The sequence below is a fragment of the Camellia sinensis genome, chromosome 8, assembly GCF_055761805.1.
Source record: "Camellia sinensis isolate YWXY chromosome 8, ASM5576180v1, whole genome shotgun sequence".
NCBI lineage: Eukaryota > Viridiplantae > Streptophyta > Magnoliopsida > Ericales > Theaceae > Camellia > Camellia sinensis.
The window spans coordinates 71,754,508-71,769,689 of NC_138968.1; the positions used below are offsets into that span (position 1 = coordinate 71,754,508).

The following is a 15,182-nucleotide window of genomic DNA, read 5'->3' on the forward strand; positions in this document are numbered from 1 at the left end:
AAATATTGTTGAGGCTATTAAATCTTTTTTTTACTTCTGGTGAACTTCTTAAGGAGGCTAATAGGACCTTGATTGCTTTGGTCCTTAAGGTTGATGAAAGTAGGAAGAAAGAGAGAGGAAATCTTTCAAAGATATATCTTTATTATTAGTTGCACACCACATCAACATTACACGTGTTCATTTATATACACACATATATGATTTGCTCTAACTAACTAACTAAGATTAACTAACTAAGTTTGTTACAGATCAGTTACAGAATCTATTGAGAATCAGTTGGAATCTGTTGAGAATCAGTTGTAGATTTGTTATATACAAATGATCTCATGTACACAGACTAGATGCTTGTATTGGTCTCTCATCATGAACACCAATAGTTGACTTCAACTATCATACACACCAGAGTGAGCAAATCTCCTATATGCACCTGCAGTAGCTGAAGATATAGCAGAGGCATCAGATGTAGTAGGTGCAGCTGATATAGATGCAGCTAATATAGATGTTGATGAAGCTAGATGATCAACTGAAGCTGGATGAACTTGAGCTAATGTTGATGAAGCTAGATGATCAACTGAAGCTGAAGCTTTATCAAGCCCCTTCAAGCTGAAAGGTGGGAGACCAACTAAAAGCTTGGATTGAAGAAAAAGAAAACGAGACACAGGAAGAGATTTGGTAAAAATATATGACACTTGATCAGAAGAAGACACATGACGAATAAGAAGTTGCTTAGCTGAAACTTTTTCGCGCACAAAATGATAATCGATCTTGATATGCTTTGTCCGAGCATGAAACACAAGATTAGCAGCAAGAGAAAGAGCAGACAAGTTTTCACACCAAAGCACAGGAACAGAAGAATGGCATATATGCATATCTTTAAGAAGCATGTGAAGCCAAGCAACTTCAGCACTTGCAAGAGCCATAGCCCTGTATTCGGCTTCAGTAGAAGATATAGCAAAGGCATCAAATGTAGTAGGTGCAGCTGATATAGATGTTGATGAAGCTAGATGATCAACTGAAGATGGATAAAATTGAGCTGATGTTAATGAAGCTAGATGATCAACTGAAGCTGAAGCTTTATCAAAGGTTCCTAACCCTAGCAAGGTAGGGAACTACCGTCCTAAATAATAAAACTTGTGTGGACCTAGTGAGACTTGTGGGTTGAGTGATGTTGAGCATATAAATATTTTTTTTTTCTAATGTTTGTTATACAAATTGGCAAGCTGATACATATTATGAGGAAATTTTTTGTTTGGTTGGTTGAGATGAATGTGAGCATATATTTTCTTGAGTGTTTTATGTGTGATTTGAGAGTGTGGATTGAGTGGCTAAGGACTATACTGTGTGTTTGTTCTCAACGTATTTTGTTCTTTCCTTTTGGTCCTAACTGATGGTTGTTATACTACTTAAAATGGGTCTCTCATGTGTTTAACACCCCCATAGCTCTCGTTATGTGGTGGTTGAACATATGTAATCCTATGTTTGAGTTGGTGTATCTGCTGCTTGGGTTTGCTGAAACTGGGCAGTGGTTGGTTCTAGTATACCTACTGCTATTATTGGGGTTCTATGCACCTTTAGCTGAGCTATACTGTAGGGCATGATGCAACTGTGCTATGGTCTAAAATCTGGGACTATTATAGTGAGCTATTTGTTACTGCTGTACATATTGCTACTGTTTGATTGGTTGGATCTGCAAATCTTGATGGAGCCATGTAGTTGGTTGATGCTGCCGTAGTTGGTGTATCTGGTTGCTATTGGCTACTACTGTTACTATTGGTATTACTGCCTTTTCTATTGGAAAATTTTGCTACAGCTAGAATGTTGTTTATTTTTGTCTTGTACAGTTGGTTATTTGTTGGAGTTTTCGGATGCTCCTCCTAAATTGTTTGTTTTTATTTTTGTTTGCTGTCTATATTTCCTTATTTTATGGCCCCTCTTTGTCTGTATGGGGTTTGATTTGGTCATGTTCTAGGGTTTAGGCTTTTTATTTTTTTTAGCAACGTTTTAGTCTTTGTCCTGTTGTTATTAGGGCCTGAGGTATACCCCTTGTATATGTTATATATTTCATTGTCTTAATTTATGACTTATTCACCTAAAAAAGACAGTTTTTCTTGAAATTAGCTCAATGGTTGTACTTCTAAATTTCCTATGTAGGCAAATGATTACCAAGTTCCCAAATAATTTCTCCTTCTTCAATGTTTTTGTTCAAAGAACTAGGAATGCTTGAAAACTAAGAGCATCTCCAATAGAGATGTTAACTTTGTGTGTTATATGACAAAAAATTACAAGTGAGACCAAAACTAAAATAAAAAATAAAACATCAATCCCTATGAAACAAATTGCTTGAAATTTTTTGCACCATAGAATTATATTAAAACAGAGAATTTGTTTAGCTTAGTAAAATTCAGTATCTTACCAACACTAGATTGGGGGGCTGCCTCCCTCGGTGCCTCCATATCGACATCAAGTGGCTGTGAGTGTTGGGTATCCACATTGTCATGTAAATCCCCATTTGGAACAACAATTGCCTCGTGCGAAGGTTGAAGAGATGACTGCGCCAATCGTTTTGGTGGCATTGGTAAGCCCTAAAAAACATAATACAAAAGCATAAACAATAAATACATAAAAATGGTTAAGTAAAGATATGTATATGGAAACCCATCAAGGCCACTGTTGATATTTGTAATCTGATCCAGTCCACTCCTTTTCTTCCCAAGACTGGTCCTGACAAGTGGTTGCTTTGAATATTTTTAAAATGGTCAGGTAAAGGGTGTTGTCACTCAAAAACCTGTAGGCAAGTTGAGTGGTTGAGTGGTTGTGAGCTACCAGTAGTTCTAATATCTTTAATTGGTTTTTCCTAATTGTGTGCTTTGCAAGTTGTCAATCTGGTGTTTCCAACATGGTCAAATTATCTCTTATTTCGTTATACATTTGTGTTCCAGCTAACTTACTCCTACAGTTTGTTTTGGTATGCATATTGTTGTATGTAGGATGTATATTTTCTAGTTTTATTTTATGACTTATTCATCCAATAAAGTATACGGAAATATAAAGATAGTATTAACAAAGCATCGTTAACAAATATATAGCTATCGGTGACATAATAAAAAAAAATGAATGGCCATACATATAGTACCTCATCGTCAACACTTTCAAAGGACTCAGCATCAGTGTCATCCTCATGATCTGACGGTATGTAGTCATCATCATCTACCCTAATTTTCTTTCCCTTTTGATGAACACGATTGGGCTGAGTAGAACCCATCAAAGAAGTTGCTATACGCTTTAATTGTAGAGCATCCATTTTCTTATTATTCTTCTTGATTGTCTTATATCTTTCCATTTCGTACTCTGTTCACTTCTGTTTCGCTAGAAAACCTGGTTTGATCCATTGTTTCTCCCCTTTGGCCATTTGGTTAACTAAAAAGCATAAATTGATATCAAACATGAAATATAAAGCATAATTTTACTTGAAGAGACGCAACAAAATATATCATAACCATGTAATGCATTAAAAACATATGTCCATATAGAAACCTAAAAACAACAAAAACTACATATCATAATCCATATCAGGTTCCATATCAAGATCCATATCATCATCAAGTACGCCAAGTTCTTCATCTTCTTCATCATCTCTACCATCTCTCTTTGTTTTATTTGAAATAACCTCAGCTTCAATATCATCCCTATGAAATCGAATAATATCTTCAATGTTGATCGGGACAACTGAGTTAATGTTTTCTTGTTGGAATGCATCATTAAATTCTGGTTGATCTGGTGGTTCTCCATCACCAACCTCTGGCACATCAAACACACCTCTATGTTGGACCCGTAGCACGACTTGCCAAGGTTGCCCCCATTTGCTGTCATTCAGGTAGAACACTAGCTTAGCTTGACTAGGCAAGATAAAAGGGTTAGATTGATACCATCGGCTTGTGACATCGATGCTTGTGCAATATGTGTCAGCTCGTACTGTTCTACTTCTACCAGTGTTACCGGTGTTGTACCATTCACATTGAAACAAAACAACTTTATTTTGGCACATGTACTCAAATTCCCATATATTGCACAAGTGACCGTAGAATTCGCGCATCTCTCCCTTGTAGTCCCCTTCGGTAAGCACACCACTGTTTTGACTCTTATGACGATTGTCTAATTCCTTCGTGTGGAATCTGACACCATTGATTATACAACCCGAGTACTCTTTCACTAGCAAATTAGGACCATTCGCTAAGGACCACAATTCTTCGGTTGCTTCTGGTGCCTCATCAACTCTCAATCTATTTATCTACATCCACATGCAATGTGCAACACTTGAATTATGTTAGTAATGTTTGTATTTTATACAAGCCTAATAGTGTTTGGCCAATTGTGAATATTAAAAATGACTTACATATTCTTTGAACCACTTTGGAAATTCCTTCTGTTGTATCTGAGTTATATCTTGTCCACTGGGAATTTGTAACAAATTCTTGTGTTCCCTACTCAAATAGTTTTGGTTAATGTGTGAAATACTACTATTATTAATGACTAATAACATGATAATTGTTAAAATATATATAATTATAAGAAACACGTACTGAAGATACTTCTCTATCTCAGGGCTATTGTATGATAAGAACCAATGAGCAATATCACGAAGTTCCTGTGACATCTCAACATGCTTTCTGATTTGGCCAATAGGACGAGCAGTTTCGGTGAATATTATCAAACCTTCACGACGGACTCTATAATCTTCATTTCGTGCATCTCGATTATGCACGGTTTCAATCCCTTCAAGATACATTGAGCAAAAAGTAATGCACTCCTTGACAATGTAAGCCTCTGCAATAGAACCTTCTGGTCGAGCTCGATTGGTGACAAACTTTTTCAAAGATCCGAGAAACCTTGAAGAGATAACCAATTAGGAGTATGGTTAGGCACACAACATAATCTATACCTTTCATTTGAAAGTACAATTTTAGAAATTACCTTTCAATCGGGTATATCCACCGATATTGCATAGGTCCTCCGAGAATAGTCTCACGTGGCAAGTGAATGGCCAAATGAACCATCACATCGAAGAAGGCTGGAGGAAAGATCTTTTCAAACTTACATAGTATGAGTACTATACGTTTCTCTAATTTCTCCATTTCACTTCGTTTCAGTGTCCTTGAGCATAGATCTTGGAAGAAGCTACCTAACTCAAAAAGTGCTGTACTGATCTCTTTATCTACGTAACCACGCATCCCAATAGGAAGAATCCGTTGTATAAGTACATGGCAGTCGTGGCTTTTCAATCCTGTTAATCTACCATTTTTTGCATTTACTGAGCTCAAAATGTTTGCCGCGTACCCATCTGGATACTTGACTGATTTCAAGAATTCAAAGAAACCCTCTCTCTCTTTAGGGGTTAATGAGAAGCTGGCTCGCGGCTTCACATATGATCCATCGGGATTTGTTGTCAGCCACAATTCTTTCCTTATATTCATGTCTTCTAAATCCATTCGTGCCTTATCTGTATCCTTGTTCTTTCCATCAATTCCCAACATCGTTCCAAAAACATTTTCACTAAAGTTCTTCTCCACATGCATGACATCAATGTTGTGTCGAAGCCTCCTTTTCTTCCAATACGGTAGCTCATACAAGATGCTTACCTTTGTCCAATTTGGGTTCTGACGAGGTCTTTTCCTGTTGCTTGGATGTTTTCCATATGTGACACCCGTCACGCTGCCCAATTGTTCTTCAATCTTTTCTATCGGTATCACCAAAGATCTCTTTCATTTTTCATGCTTGCCATTATATGCTCTACTCTTTCGCCTTTCTGGGTGGTCATCAGGCAAGTAGCATCGATGGTTACTGTACGCAGTCTTACTTCTTAAAGATTCAAAATATGGTTCATCATTGCAAGGGTAACAAGAGTAATGACCCTTTGTTCTCCATCCAGAAATGTCACCAAATGCGGGCCAATCATGTATCGTCCACAGCAAAGCTGCACGCATGCAGAAAGTCTCACCAGTCGAGGCATCATAGGTTAATGTACCATTTTTCCATAATTCATTCAATTCTTCCACTAAAGGTCTCATGTAGACATCAATATCAATTCCTGGTTGTGATTCACCAGGAATAAGTAATGACAACATGAAAAATGGGTCCTTCATAGCCAACCACGGTGGCAAATTGTACGGAATGAGTACGACAGGCCACAAACTATATGAGTTATTCATATTTCCGAAAGGGTTGAAACCATCAGTAGCCAACCCTAGCCTCACATTCCGAGGCTCCAAGGAAAATTCAGGATGTTGTGTATCAAATTCCTTCCACTCATCACTATCTGCAGGATGCCTCAATACACCGTCATCTAGACGTTTTTCCTTGAACCATTTCATATCCTCGGCTCTCTTCCTCGACATGTACAACCTTTTCAATCTCGGTGTTAACGGGAAGTATCAAAGAACCTTACGAGAGATCTTCTTACCTCTACCATGATTTTTCTTGTATCTAGAAGCCTTACAATTTGGACATTTATCCAATGTTGCATTCTCCTTCCAAAAGAGCACACAATCGTTTACACAAGCATCAATGAGCTCGTATGACAAACCCAATTCACGTAGTATTTTTTTAGCTTCATAAGTTGACTTTGGAACCAAATTATCCTTCGGTAAAAGTTTTGTTAAAAACTCTAGCATCATGTCAACTGACTTATTACTCCAATGGTTTGTTACCTTCATATTAAGTATCTCGATGACAAATTTTAACAAAGTGTAATTTGTGCAACCTGGGTACACCTCACGTTTGGCATCATTCAATAATTTATCAAAAGTGCGAACCTCCTCCTCTTGAGTTGTATTAGTTGATTCCCCTCTTATTCGATCTTCCACTAAGGCATCAATACCTCCCAATACCTCATTGCCCTCAACGGGTATATCATGATGATAAGCCTCGTTTGATTCACGGGGTTCCCCATGCACGTGCCAGATAGTGTAAGTTGGAATAATCCCATGTTGCAGCAAATGAATTTGAACAATTTGAAATTTTTGACGAACAACATTCACACACTTTCGACAAGGGCACAAAATTTTACCATCTCGATCGATAACCGCCATTGCAAAACGGAGAAATGATATTACCCCATCATTATATGCCCGACTTATCCTTCCATCAACTGTGCTACCTAATGCAATCCAACTCTTGTCCATGTCTGACTATGCCAAGTTAATTAAAGTTAGGTGAATAGGACAAATTTTATATAGAAAAATATATATATATATATATATATATATATATATTTCAATTAAAAAAAATTTCAAGTCCAATGATTATACTGAGTTATATAAATTACAACCACACATAAATCAAGTGAGAAAATAGCCAAAGCAATTTAGCGTAAACAGAAGAAGTATTCACAACCAAAACATAAACCACAGCAAAATAACCATCAATAAGAAGACAAATATCATAAGTTAGAGAAAATTTAACCAATAAAACAGTGAGCTGAGAGTAAAAAGCAGATAACATGGCACAGAAAGAAAACCCACAATATGCCACATTGAGTTTCTAAAGCAGTCAATTTAAGTACTCAAATATCCAAATGCAAAATGATATGATTGAACTACACGTATTTGGAAATATATATATATGCCCCGAATACCAGAATTGACAAATCTATCAACTAAATTGGGATATTGAAAAAATAAGACATTGGGAAACAATAACTATTCTGGCTCACATTTCACTCGGTAAACAAAATGTGATTAAATTTTGCAGAGGAACTTAATAATGTACTTGAGGAGCTATGCATATAAGAAATGAACAATGCCAATATAATTGATAGCCACATGCGACAATTCCAATGAATGCCCCGAGACTATAATTTAGTACTTAGCCTGTTATTGCAGTTAGTACTCTGTTTTATTTTCTCTTTACTCAACTATGTACGAAGTGCAGAGAAGTTAAAGCAACATATGCTAATTTAAGGGTGTAATATTCCAATTTTCATTAAATTGATAGTTGTGAGAGAAAAAATAATTAATTAATATGTAATATATAATATTTTATCTTATTGATTATTTTAATATTTTTTATTTTTATTGACTATTTTAGCCAAAATCTATCATCCCAAACATATAGACTCAAACTCCCCTAAAAACTTAGAAATGCACATGAGAGAGAGGACTGGGGCCACTGTTTTGTTTTGGAAGTGTTGGATTGGAGATGATAACAGTGAATGGTTTGTAAGAAAAAGTTGAAAACCCTTGAAAGAGAGAATAATTCCTTCATGGAGCCAAGGGGCTGTGAACTGCTACTGTTTTAGATAATTCAAAGTATACAGATTTTGGATGCAAAGCTAAGGGTCATAAGCGGCGCAAATAAATTATTTTAGCCAAATAAATAAAATAAAATAAAAATAAAGAAAAAAGATTCACACTCTACCCTATATCAGTACACGATATAATATAGTATAAAAATTATATAAATTTATAAATTTTATAAATATATTGACTTTTTTTTAATAAAAAAAAATCAACAAAAGAAAAGTTTCTTGATGATAATTGCAGATATACAAAGAGAGTGTACAATATACAGATACATCAATAAGAAAATCCATAGATAAATGCATCAAACTGAAACACAAATGAAAGACAAATTAGAATATGATATCAGAACACCAAAACCAAGATATTAATCTTAGAACATTAAAAAGATATTCACTTCAAGTAGACAAAGCTCAAAGATATCATATATACTAATCAGGTCTCCACATTTCAGTTTTTTTGTCACTAATTTTCTTTGGCATCCAACGTGCCTTTTTAAATGATGGTGCATAATGCTAAGGGCACAAAGGGAGCTAGTAAAAGTAATTCAAAACATAATTACCAAATAAAGTATATAGCGTAACTTTAAACTTAATCTCACCTATTTTTTTCACCAAAAATTAAGATTTATTGATGTAAAAGAAAAGGTTATAAAAGTACACCGCAAATACAAAATGAAACTTAAAGCTGTTTTGGGAATAAATTAAAAAATATTACAAAAATAGTCAACTCTTTTCTTTCCGTTTTTATATGTTTTCTTATAAAAAAAAAATCAAAAATCAACTTTTCAAAACAACCCTTAATATGATTAACATTCACATTTCATTTAATTTTTGAATAAATTTTTCAAGCTTTGTAATGTTGCTATAAATGAGAATTAGTATATAGAATTAGATACAAACATGGGGTCATTTTAGGGCAACTTAGAGCTGACTCTCTTATATGTTTCATATGGGATTTTAGGAAACAAATATTGTAAACTAATCAACTCAACATTTATATGCTGAGAAAGTAAAGCCTAATGAGTAAATGTGGAGACCTGATTAGCATTATTACCTTTATTCTTAAACATAAACAACCCCACAGAATAAGAATTTCGACATGCACATTCTCTAGAGTTGAGCTTAATGAGTAAATGGACTAGCTAATGCCACAACAAAGCAACTTAACATACCATAAGGACTTACTAATTAGGTCCCCCACGGTAGATAATTAATAAATACTTATGGTAGTGATTTTAGCAACATAAGTACTAAACCCACCAAATAGTTTTCTAAGTAGGTAATAAGACTCTCAATGGTGTAGCTAGAAGAGTCCATGTGAGGCTAAGTAGCTAGAAACCCTTAACCAAACACAATACCATACCATAGGATGATAGGAGAGTTACATTCCAGAGCTGACAGATGCAAAGCCTAAATAGGCTGTGACTTATTACCCTTAATTTGCAGTTACCACTGATTTTTTGTTTTTTTTTTTTTCACCTGCAGATTGATGCAGAAAAGCTTGTAGAAGAGGTTTTTGAAGCCGTGAAATCAGTTTTCACCCCATTGCATGAGAAGGTAAAGCACCGTAGTAATGCTCCATGGAATATAAGTCGCTATAGGGACCGTTGGTTTCTATGGAGAATAAAGTCTAGGCAAGTGGTGTATCAGTGCTGTAAGCGTACATAGTCCTGATAATTATGATATGCTTCTGTAATTTTAGGAGTTGAAAATGCTTAATGTTGTGTATTCTGTAACAGAAAATGTGCAAGTGATTTTTATGGTTTTGATAGCTAGGGTTGTATCTTAACGTGGTGAAAATAAAGTCTGAAGGGATGTTTGCCAATAATTTTGACTTCAGGAATTAATTGAAGTGTGTTGTGGATGAGTCAACAATGAATTCAAGGGGGGGGAAAAGAAATGCATGCAACACTTCTAAATATGTGCAATCAAACAGGGGAAACATGGATTATGTTCAATTAAACAAAGAAGCAACTTTGGGGCATTTTAGATTTCATCAACTTTTCCTACATTTGCGCTAGCATTCATATGAGACCACCCTTCGTTTGAGGTGAAAATAATTCTTTGGTCAATTTGCACCATGCTATTTCCATTTTGGAATGAGCATATTTGGAAAATTCGTAGAAAATTCATTTGGCATCACATGCAGATTTTCTTTTGGTGGGAGCCTGTTGCTCCAAGTAGACTTTTTTTTTTTCTTTTCTTTTCTTTTGCTCATATATCTGGAAATGACTCAGTTGTATGATGATGCGGCATACCATGACTGGTAACTGCAAATTACCTTAAGGTCCTTGGGGACAATTCTTGTAGATAAATGCTCGAAACTTGTTATCTAACCCATTGATCACCCATTTTAATGTCCTTAAAATGCTCTTTAAACCTTATACGGCATGGCTGATGGTGGTGTTGCAGGTTGCCTAGGTGTTGCTACCCTACCTGAGATATCAAACCAGATCTAAATTGAGGTAAAAAATGATCAATAGGTTTGTGAAATCTGTTTAATTTTTTCATTACAACATTGTTTGTCTTGTTAATATTTGAAAATTTTGAATGTTTAGAAGTATTTTCTCTTGCACTTGTAAGGATTACTGTTGTTGAAACTTTGAACATGAACACTAGCTTTTCTCGAGTTCTTTCAAAATATTATCATTCTAGCTATTATTTTATGGTAGACAATTTTAAATGTTTGAACTGTTATTGGCAGCCCTTATTTTAACTTATTATGTGCTAGTCCTAGTAGACACATTTGAAATGCAGTGGTAGATATATTTTGTTATTTAACCACCCTTCCTGGGCCAAAATTGCATAAAAGATTCTGTTAGAAAAACCTATAAAAAATTCCCTTTTTTTTTTTTTTTTTGTGAAAGGGGGTGGTGATAACACATTCCTTATGCTAGGAGCATTACTGTTTTGCTAAACTACTTTTCTGCATGGTGAAGTATTAAAGACTCACTTGAATTATTCAGAAATCATAATGCAAGGTTTCATCATCTTAAAATTTAGGGTTATTTACACGAAGACCCCCTAAACTATTGAGAAGTATTATTTGACCCCCTAAACTATAAAAGTATACAAATGTACCCCCGAAACTATTGACGTGTTTCACTTTGACACCATCCGTTACTGCATTGACATTTTTTAGACGAAACTTCTCAATTTTTCTCATTTTTCTGTTTTGTTATTGTTTTTCTCAAAAAAAAAAGTCAATATATATAGGACACGACACTCCTAGATTCTTAGCAACAAAAACAAAGGGCATAGATCTTTTTAAGCTGCTAATTGGGAGATCCACACCCACTGAAATGAAGTAAAGACCAATTACATGAGTGACGGAGAATGAAAGCATACATGTCACCAATGCTTTTCTAGAAATGGTATAAATTTTTGATAGAAATCGACTCCTCCTACTTCATTATCACCCATTCTTCTAGTGAACTCAACTGGCCTCACCACTCGTTGAGGTGGGTGGGCAACAATAGGCAATGCTGTCTGAATCTTGTATGCTTGGACTTACGACTCTTGCAGGTCTCCTTAGGCTGTGGGTGCTTGTTGGTTGGAGCTGCTACTTATTTCCTGTAATGAGCTTCTTTGCAGGTCCTGCTGGCACCTCTTCAGGGATGCCAAAGCAGCAGCCAAAAGCAACACCACAGCAGCCAAACAGCAGGCCAAACCAACCATAGCAGCAGCCAAGCAACCCCACCAAAGACAGGACATCCAAAAATAAGTATAAGGACCAACTAAAGACCTATTTTCCTACATCCAGCAGTTAGCACATCCAGGAAATCAAGGCAAATGGGCAGCAGTAATCACAAGAGGCCTTCTAGTGCTTGTCTTTTACAGAGTTCAAAAGTGTCCACATGTTACAATTTCATGCTCCTAATATGAAAGCATGCTAGCAAAATAGTGCAAGAATTTTAGTATTGAGACTCCCATCTTTCTCTTCTTAAATACATCTCATACAAGTCCCTATTCATTTACTTCTAGGTTGAACAACGAATTACTCATAATTCCAAAGGGAGATGAGAAATAATAAACACTGATCTTATAAATTCCTCTTCCCTACATGTCCTCTTTACCAGGATTTTAGAGGATAATGGGGCTATCACAAACTATCCTCATCCTAGTTCGGTATTAGTCTACTACACAAACAACAATAAATCTTAATCTAAATGGAGAGGTTTTGGGAAAAGAAAAGTTCAATTAGACTGTTTACCACAATGCATATAGACACCATTCTATTCCAAATAAAGCAACATGGACACAAAGAGATATTAATACAGGACAATGAGAGTCAACTTTGAGATTCTAAATTGGTGGGACAGAAGTAATAAAAATGTGTTCACATCAAACAACCTAACAAGGGACCTCAACTGTATCCTTAGGTTATGATCTTTAAATTACTTAAGCACACTTTAACGCACAATCATGAAGTATAGATAGAGACCACAGTTCAAGTTCAGAAGAATCAGAACCCAAATGCATACTTTCAAGGAAATTAAAATGCATACATTAGCGACTAGGCAATCAGACACCTTTTTCATAATTTTGCTTGACAAGTAAAAAATTTATTGACAAAAAAGAATCCACCTTAAAAGGTGTGAACCTTGTACACTCAAAGGTAAAAACTTTACATCAAGAGCCATGTATAGATCTGCAATGAAATTTAAATATAAAAAATATAAAATTAAAAAAAAAAGTTAATATATATAGGACACGACACTCCTAGATTCTTAGCAACAAAAACAAAGAGAATAGATCTTTTTAAGCTGCTAATTGGGAGATCCACACCCACTGAAATGAAGTAAAGACCAATTACATGAGTGACGGAGAATGAAAGCATACATGTCACTAATGCTTTTCTAGAAATGGTATAAATTTTTGATAGAAATCGACTCCTCCTACTTCATTATCACCCATTCTTCTAGTGAACTCAACTGGCCTCACCGCTCGTTGAGGTGGGTGGGCAACAATAGGCAATGCTGTCTGAATCTTGTATGCTTGGACTTACGACTCTTGCAGGTCTCCTTAGGCTGTGGGTGCTTGTTGGTTGGAGCTGCTACTTATTTCCTGTAATGAGCTTCTTTGCAGGTCCTGCTGGCACCTCTTCAGGGATGCCAAAGCAGCAGCCAAAAGCAACACCACAACAGCCAAACAGCAGGCCTAACCAACCATAGCAGCAGCCAAGCAACCCCACCAAAGACAAGACATCCAAAAATAAGTATAAGGACCAACTAAAGACTTATTTTCCTACATCCAGCAGTTAGCACATCCAGGAAATCAAGGCAAATGGGCAGCAGCAAACAAGCAGCTTGAACTAGCAGTGCCATGGACATGGATTACCTAATAGAAGATGGGCTATGAACATGCCTAACAGAAGCAGAAATTAACAAACTAAATCCATGTGCAGCTCACATGCATTCATGGGTTCTTATATGGTTGGAACTTGAAGCACACAACAATAAAGGTTCAATTATCACTGATATATTATAGTTGATATACTCCCCTCCCCCCTCCCCCCCTCCCCTTTTTTTTCTTTCTTCTTTATTTTCCTAAGAAAATGTTCCACTCCCCCCCCCCTCTTTTTTTTTTTCTTTCTTTCTTTCTTTCTTTCTTCTTTATTTTCCTGTGAAAATGTTCTAACACAATCCAAAGTATTGACAAATAAACAGTACATCATTTAGAGTGCTAGCCTAGCATTATCACCTAATAAAGCCATTATATATATATATATATATGTATTTATGACCAATGTCTGGACTAGTTTACGCGCACCTCAAATAATATCATGAGAAGTACCTAACTTGAGCTAATCACATTGTGGTTGTAGAATTTGGTTCTTATCAGTTGTGTAGAACATGTTCGGATCCTCTAGAGTCCACACTCTGCAATTTCCGTGGAGTAGTTCAAAACAACATCATTCCACTTCAACGGCAAAAAAGAAAAAAGAGGAGACAGAGAAAGACCAAGAAGAAAATGAGCAGAGATAAAGACTGGAGAAAGCTCTGCATTCAAACTGAAATGAATCTCTCAAACTTATCCTAAAGAAACATATAAATCATGGAATGGGTACAAAACAACACATTATTCAGTTATTTATTTTTATTTTTAAATTATTCAATCATTCTAAGCATGTACAAGGATCAGGCATGTACAAGGATGATAAATTTAATTTCAATCTATATTTGTTTCAACAGCCAAATAGAACACATTTGAAGATTTTCCTAGTTTACAACACCACAAATATACAGTCTAACTCTACCAACAGAAACCAAAAAATGTCTTGGTGAAGAAGCTTTATACAGTTTAGTTGAAGAAATTTCATGTAATTATTAGAATAAAAACATTAGACAGATCACACAAGCTTTTATTAAACTCAAGTTAGAAAATATAAGTTCCCAACACAAATTCTTTTAACATTGCTCCATTATGTTATCTGGGAATGAGAAGCAGAAACGTATTGGTCTATAATCAATAATCCTCTTGGGCTCTTTAAATGATGACATGGGACAATTCCACTGAATAACGATGAAATTTCTTTTTGAATGGGTACAGATTTCAATGGTCTAACTCAATAAGCTCAAACCAGAAACTGTAAACTTATACCTTGTATTTCTTTTATTGAATGTTGTTTGACTGATGAGAAAATTGAAGAAAGGAAGAATTGGTCTTCCATGACTATAAATTAGGCACACGAAGTTACATGGTCTTCCATGGATTATTTACATGGATTAAATACAGCATTAATTCTGAAAATTAATTTCAAAAATTAGGGAAAACATTAATTTTGAAAATTAGGGAAAACATTAATTTTGAAAATTAGGGAAAACAAAGATAGAAAAATAGAGAAATTAAGTGAGAGAGAGAGAGAGAGAGGGAGAGAGAGAAA

At 35.4% G+C, this 15,182-nt stretch overlaps 1 protein-coding gene across 1 annotated transcript; it reads right to left on the reverse strand.

Annotated features, from left to right (window-relative positions):
* Nucleotides 1-3,352: 3,352 nt before the first annotated feature.
* On the reverse strand, nucleotides 3,353-6,392 carry LOC114312555 (uncharacterized). Its single transcript, XM_082885262.1, has 7 exons — nucleotides 5,855-6,392; nucleotides 4,972-5,734; nucleotides 4,581-4,886; nucleotides 4,394-4,481; nucleotides 3,668-4,288; nucleotides 3,468-3,534; nucleotides 3,353-3,417 (listed from the first exon to the last, which is right to left on the reverse strand). Exons 1-7 carry the CDS (start codon nucleotides 6,390-6,392, stop codon nucleotides 3,353-3,355), a joined length of 2,448 nt encoding a protein of 815 aa, XP_082741388.1.
* Nucleotides 6,393-15,182: the final 8,790 nt, after the last annotated feature.